Source organism: Convolutriloba macropyga, chromosome 11 (genome assembly GCF_964194025.1).
Source record: "Convolutriloba macropyga chromosome 11, txConMacr16.3, whole genome shotgun sequence".
In the NCBI taxonomy this organism is placed as follows: Eukaryota; Metazoa; Xenacoelomorpha; order Acoela; family Convolutidae; genus Convolutriloba; species Convolutriloba macropyga.
In genome coordinates this window covers 20,288,601-20,295,973 of record NC_134478.1, presented here as the reverse complement: position 1 = coordinate 20,295,973, position 7,373 = coordinate 20,288,601, and the positions used below count along the sequence as shown (strand labels likewise).

General features: G+C 29.9%; 1 protein-coding gene across 1 annotated transcript; it reads right to left on the bottom strand.

The window, feature by feature from the left end:
- Positions 1–752: 752 nt before the first annotated feature.
- On the bottom strand, positions 753–7,367 carry LOC142349290 (uncharacterized). The gene is made up of 2 exons (XM_075400759.1): positions 5,908–7,367; positions 753–1,181 (listed from the first exon to the last, which is right to left on the bottom strand). Exons 1-2 carry the CDS (start codon positions 6,510–6,512, stop codon positions 890–892), a joined length of 897 nt encoding a protein of 298 aa, XP_075256874.1. The 5' UTR covers positions 6,513–7,367; the 3' UTR covers positions 753–889.
- Positions 7,368–7,373: the final 6 nt, after the last annotated feature.

Sequence of the window (7,373 nt, the reverse complement as noted above, 5' to 3'; positions counted from 1 at the left end):
GTTAGGATAACTAGTTTAGATTGTCAATAAAGATACTAAGACGTAAAATTGTTCTATTCATTTTATTTAATCCTCAAGCTGATGAATTGTTTGTTTTGTTTTAAAAAAATTAATTTCGTTCAAATACTCGGTCTCATTAATTCTGGTTTTTCGAGACGTCTTGAACAGTTGATCTCTTGAACTGGCTCCTTTTGATAATCGAATTCGTTGCAGATTTTTTTATTTTTGCCTTTTTTTCGTAAACACATCGTATATTGTTTCCATATTGATTTCTTAGGTAGGCACTTGTTGGCGCAATTTGGAATAAGATGGCATACTTGAATACTTTTTTGTAAGTTGTCCATCCAAGAATTTTGCAAAAATTTAAAAATTTTATTCATTGCGTTACAAAATTCGCCAATATCGAATTGCGGGTTTTTTTAGCCATTAAATTTTGCGCGTGTACTTCTACACTCATAATCGATGAATAATGTTTTTTAATCTTCATCTTTTGTTCTTTTATTTATCTCTGTGTAATATATAATTTCCTCTCAGGTACTCGATTGCTTTTTTGAATCAACGTACATCTTTGATTTGTGCTCACAACACCCTCCGAAGATAAAAAAGAACAAATCGTAACCGCATATGCAGATCGTTTTGAGCGAATGTTCAAAGTTTTTTCTTAAAGAAAAGCCAAACGTCATTTCTTCACATTTTCAGATGGCTTGTTGATGTGGACTTCAAATCTTTTTTGAAGGAAAACATTCTGTGGAAATATTCTATGAATTTGTTTATATGAATTAAAATTAATCTAAATTGACAGTTAAACTACTTTCTTTTTGCTGAGATAATTTCCATAAATATTTTTTAACATAATTGAATGACCAATCATTTTATTGTTTTTAGTTCATCAAGGGGATATAACTGGGTGGAAGCTCTCTTGCTCTTGGTTCATATCCTGTTGCAGGTTTGTCACTTGTAGGAGCCCAAAACTTTCATCATTATAAAACATCATAATTCCACTCAAGGCTGACGAAAACAGTCCTAAACACTTTTGAGATATTCCAGCAGTCTCTGAGCGTTTCAAATTAGTTGGCTCCAATCGCTCCATATCGTAGAGAATACCGTTTTCATGATTGTAATCTTCAAGTTCAACTACGTAAGTTGACAAATCTCTGTCTGCAAATGAGCCCACTACCCACCTATAGGAACTATTTCCGTCCTCCGCTCTTAGGCTCCATATGATGTCCAGAGTTAATTCATAAATTATATTTGGTTCACGATAAATGCATGGACACTACCTTTTAATGGCAGGCAAAATCCTTATCAATATTATTAATTATAATGATACTAATGACAATAATAATACTAATAAAAATAACAAAAATAACAATAATAATATTATTTATAATAATAATAATAATAATAATAGTAACAATAAAAAATAATAACAAAAACAATAATAATAATAACAATAATAATAATAATAATAATAATAATAATAATAATAATAATAATAATAATAATAATAATAATAATAATAATAATAATAATAATAATAATAATAATAATAATAATAATAATAATAATAATAATAATTAATAATAATAATAATAATAATAATAATAATCATAATAATAATAATAATAATAATAATAATAATAATAATAATAATTAATAATAATAATAAGAATAATAATAATAATAATAATAATAATAATAATAATAATAATAATAATAATAATCATAATAATAATAATAATAATAATAATAATAATAATAATAATAATAATAATAATAATAATAATAATAATAATAATAATAAGAATAATAATAATAATAATAATAATAATAATAATAATAATAATAATAATAATAATAATAATAATAATAATAATAATAATAATAATAATAATAATAATAATAATAATAATAGTAATAATAATAATAATAATAATAATAATAATAATAATAATAATAATAATAATAATAATAATAATAGTAATAATAATAATAAAAATAATAATAATAATAATAATGATAATAATGATAATAATAATAATAATTATTATAATAATAATAATAATAATAATAATAATAATAATAATAATAATAATAATAATAATTATAATAATAATAATAATAATAATAATAATAATAATAATATTAAAAACAATAATAATAATATAATAATAATAGTAATGATAATATTAATAATAATAATAATATTAAGTTTAACATTATAAATAAATAATAATAATAGTAATAATAATAATAATAATAATAATAATAATAATAATAATAATAATAATAATAATAATAAGAAACTAATAATAATAATACTAATAATAATAACAAAAATAATAATAAAAGTAATACTAATAATACTAATAATAATAATAATAAAAATAATAATAATAACAAAAATAATAATAATAATAATAATAATAATAATAATAATAATATTAATAATCATAATAATAAAAATAATATTAATAATAATAATAATAATAATAAAAATAATAATATTAATAATAATATTGATAATAATAAAAAAAATAGTAATAATAAGAATAGTAATATTTGTTAAGGCTTTTTCAAAACAAATGTTAAATAACCTCTAAAATTATTCAGTTCTGAGGGGTTCGGTTCACTTTTCAATATCAATCGTTACCTTTTCGCTTATGATCTTTAGACAAATCAACAGAAGCTGGACGGTACCATTCAGTACCCGTTAGTATTCACTGCAACTAGAATCAGTTCATGAATAGAAACATGCAACAAGTAATAATAAGATAACACAAAATGGCTAACGGTATAATACGTATGACACAAAAGGATTAATGTGAGTTTTATCATAAAAGTTTTGTGAGTTTCTGTACAACTCCCTGGGGAGTGCCATTTCCCTCACCACACATCCCCGTCGCCGAGAATTTAGAGGTAAACTCGAAATTCTTCGGGATTATAGAAGTCACTCACGTGCAAGCTTGAAATGGAGCTTTTGGCGGGGGAGGCTGATACTGGCTCATGTTCTTATCTCATTTCGTCCTGGGTTGTGTCGGCCGGTTCTTGATTGACTGCTTGGGAATCATCCTGTTCGCCGGTGTTTTCGGTACTTTCAGTGCTGTCTAAGTATACTAATTCAACTTTTTTGATTGGGGGTTGTACCGGATAGTCCTCCGTAGAACTGTCATCGAGTGTTGTAGTTGCCTGCAATGCTTCGTGATCTGGTTTTTGCTGCCAGATTTTTTTGACTCGCTTGTCTATTTTTGAAGTGGACTTCATGATGTCTGTTGGTTTGGTTGATGTCTTTGTGATGGGAGGGGTGAATGAGCACGAGGGACCGTCAGCCGACGTATCTTTCTGTTGGGGAGTTTGTTGTTCATCCTTCATGAAGTCGTCTGGGTGGGTTGAAGTGAACATTTCGAATGGGGGAGTCCCTGGGGAATCGGCTGCAATGTTAATCACTTTAACTGTTGGGGAAAATTTTAGCTGTTTTTTTGTGGAGTGCAATGTAGCTTTTACTTTAGCTTGATGAGCTTAAATATAGTAGTTTTCTTGTCTCTGTTGATTTCGCGACTGCTTGGGATTGTTTGAGGGCTGCTTCTTTCATTTTTCTGTTGAATTCGTCTGCCTCGGCTGGTTTTGATAGGCGAGCCCTGGCATCTTTTAACCATTGTAGTTGTTTATAATTCCCGTGGAGAATCCTTGACCTTCAGTTTTTGTTGTTTTCTAGGGTTTTGTGATTGTTTGGGTGCCTGCCACTGTTGTTCGTTGGGGTGGCCTCTTTTGGGTTTTCTTCTGAACACAACTTTTTAATTTTTTCTTGATTTCTTTTACATTCGCCAATCGTTTTACTTGACACCATGTGTATTAATCGGGGTTTTGTTTCCGTTTCCTGCGGTTGTGTTTCTGATCTTATGATAGCTAGGCCATTTTTTCTGAAGACCGTTTTTTCTATTATCTGTATCTAACCGAATTTTGTGGGGTGAGTAGTTCGTTAATGTTCCGTCCGGAATTATATTTCACTGGGGTTTTAATGTTCCCCAGAGTTCTGGTACTTTTTGAGCTAGCGTTTTGCGTGCCATATTTTTCTTATTGAAAATTACCGTAAGCGTTTTATCGCTGAAGGTTACTTCTAAACGACCTGAAATTTTCTTACAAGGAACGCGCGTGTGGCTAAGCAGCGGCGCGTTCTGTGAGTCATCAGAGTCCAGGGCTTGTGGGACAGGTTGCGATTGGACTTTGTACTGTATGTTCATTTCGGGCTCCGAGTCGTTGTCCCAATCTCACATTATTTCCCTGGGGAGTGCTGGATGTTGGAGTGTTACTTGATCAGAAGCATACTTTTTCAATATATTTTACAAAAAGTTTTTGTTTGTTGGTTTGTATATGGGAGTGCCGTTTCCCTCACTTCAATAATATTAATAATAATAAAAACAATAATGATAGTAAAAATGGTATTAATGAGGAAAATTATAGTAATAATACTAATAATAAAAAAATAATAATAATAAAAATAATAATAAAAACAACAACAATAATAATAATAATAATAATAATAATAATAATAATAATAATAATAATAATAATAATAATAATAATAATAATAATAATAGTAATAATAATAATAATAATAATAATAATAATAATAATAAGAACAATAATAGTAACAATACTAAGAACAATATTAAAAATAATAATAATAATAATAATAAAAATAATAAAAAGAAGAAAAATAAAAGCAATAATAATAATAGTATAAAGAACAATATTAACAATAAAAATAACAATAAATAGTAATAAAATTATTAATATTAATAATAAAAATTATAACAATAATAATAATAATATTTCTAATAATAATAATGATATAAATAAAAATAATAGTAATAATAATAATAATTCATTACGCTTGCAACGACATCTCAAATTAAAATGTATCAATAAAAACTAGGGTGTTGCAGAATGATCTCAACAGTTTCTTGCATGCAGTAAGTTCAGCAAATCGAAAAATTTGAACAATTTTTGTAAATATCATCTTTTAATAATAGTTGCTATTGTTCGGAAATCTAAAAAGAGTTTCACAGTAACGAAACATAATCTCTTGCATGTAGTTCTATATATATTTGTTTGTTTTCGGCTAAAATGAAGTTGCATTTTTCGAGTTTTTTGAGAAATTGTGAGCTGAAAAATCAACAATGAGTAGTTTTGCGGTTTTTGCCCTGCTTCTGAGAAAGAAATACGAAAACATTGTATTATTTTGGGGCTGTTCTTTTCTTTCTAATGATTTTATTTGCATCACAAAGTCTTATCTGTCTTCTTTTCTTATCTGTCTACCACTATCACCTACCGATATAAATGTTCTTAGTGGCAATTTAATTAAGAAGACAATTACAAATAGTCAGTTGCTTTTCAAAGATAAAAAAATTGAAAACAGAACAATTTTGAACTTATAAGCACTTTTTCTAATTGTTTGAGCCTCCTAACGACTTTTTCATTTTGCTCCTGATAAAATGAAGATCAAAAATGAAAAGAGGGAGAGAGGGAGAGAGAGAGAGAGAGAGAGAAATTTTTGAACGCGTGTTTTTTGTTCCCAGTATTGAGCCCGCGGTTTTCAACCTTCTCGAAAATTCCCCTAAATTTTTTGATAACGGTCCGTTGTTAGAGTTCTCTTTCATTCAAATTACGGAAAATAATCGAAATAATAAGAACAGAAAATGATTTCGTCTTGAATGCTTTCTTGAGGTTTTTAATTCAGAGTTTTTGTGTATTCACTGACTTGCAGTGAGTATACACGTTTATCAAACAAAGTATTTAAAGAGATCAATTGATTCAAGCGAGGACGCCCAAACCTACAAGAGCTTCCGTGCTAAAAAAAAATAATTAGACGATTTTTTTCGCGGCTTAAACGGAAAAAGTTGCCACCTATCTCCTATGACATTAATAGTTCGAATCGTCAATTGAACAGGATCTACTAAGATGGTACTCCCTTCTCTCCATCTTAAAATGTCAAACGAGTTTAAGTGTGGAAACAGCAAATAATCGCCGATTACTGAAAACTTCGGCTGTCTTTCCACTGAAATATTCAACGTACAACTTAGTCGAATAACTTGGCCGTCCATTATAACGAACTGTAGGAAACAATCGGCTTTTCTCTGCACAAGCAGCAAATACTTTCGGGCGCCTGCAATTGAAAACGTGCTCAGCCTATCAATTCCAGTTTGAGCAAGTGAAATTTCGCCATTCAGAATGTCAGTCATCTTTCTCCATTTTTCTAAACCAAAAGTTTTGTTATCTGTTTGTGTTACAACGTGAACTTCATCATCGCAAAGTGTCATATCAACGGGAACCATTTTTTCAAACTTGTTTTTGCTGAGATAAAAACGCTTAGCTTTTTCTTGGTTCCAAATCCATTTTTTATGGATACAAAGTGGGTCGTCGTGCATGTTGAATATTTTCAGTTTACTTTCTATAGGGCTTGAATTCTTCCACACAGTCTGGAAAACGTAAATAAGGCCATTCGAATCCATTTCAATCTTGACGTGGGTGTCTGGAGAAGGAGGTGGCAGGTTTATCCTTGTCGTTTTTCCTGAGGTGACTGTCAATTTATTGTTGTTATTTTTGGTGCCGTTACTGTTGTTACCATTACTGCTATCGTTGTTTTTATTGTTCTTGCTATCATTTACATTGCTCTTGTGGCGGCTGTTGTTGTTGCCTCTGTTGTTGTTGTTGTTGTTGTTGTTGTTGTTGTTGATTACGATGTTGTGTTGTGTTTTGTGATATTCAGATTCGTTGGCAGGCGGAATCCCGACTTCCGAGTATATCTCAGGATTACATTTTGATGGCAATGTCGTCACTTGCTCATGATCTCGTTCCTCGCTGTCAACGTTAAGTGATTCGTAATAAACACCTTGAACATGGTTACTATTTTGAGGACTGTCCGGGGACACGGCATTGCTTTTTGTTTTACAAGTTATGAAGCTCACTCTGTTATTAACGTAAGTATAATCCTTGTTATCTTCATGTCCTGATCGGTAGCCATAAATTCCCGGATATAAACAACCATAGTTGGCATCGACTGAATCGTCACCAGCTTCGTTCAAACATTTTTCGTTTATCTCGTCATTATCACTATGAAGTCCTTCGTGAAAATCATGATCAACTGGCGGAAGTTTTGGTGGAGGTGGAGGTAGAGGTTGTTCTGATAAAAGTAGCTGGGTAAATTCTGGTGGAGATGCCAGCGGAACTCCTGGAGGAGGAGACGGTGGAAGCTCTGGTGGAGTAGGTGGTGGAATTATTGGTGAGGGTGATAGTAAAAGTTCTGGTGGAGGCGGGGGTGAATATCTTAGTGGATGTGATTGTGGACATTCTGGTGGAGATGGCGGTGGAAG

What these genes read in the sequence shown, in the direction of transcription:
- LOC142349290 (XM_075400759.1), bottom strand. Translation starts at nt 6,512, where the DNA reads ATGGATTCGAATGGCCTTATTTACGTTTTCCAGACTGTGTGGAAGAAT. An exon ending in ATTAATGTCATAGGAGATAG is followed by an intron (nt 1,182 to 5,907) that starts GTGGCAACTTTT and finishes TAGTTCCTATAG; the next exon opens with GTGGGTAGTGGGCTCATTTG.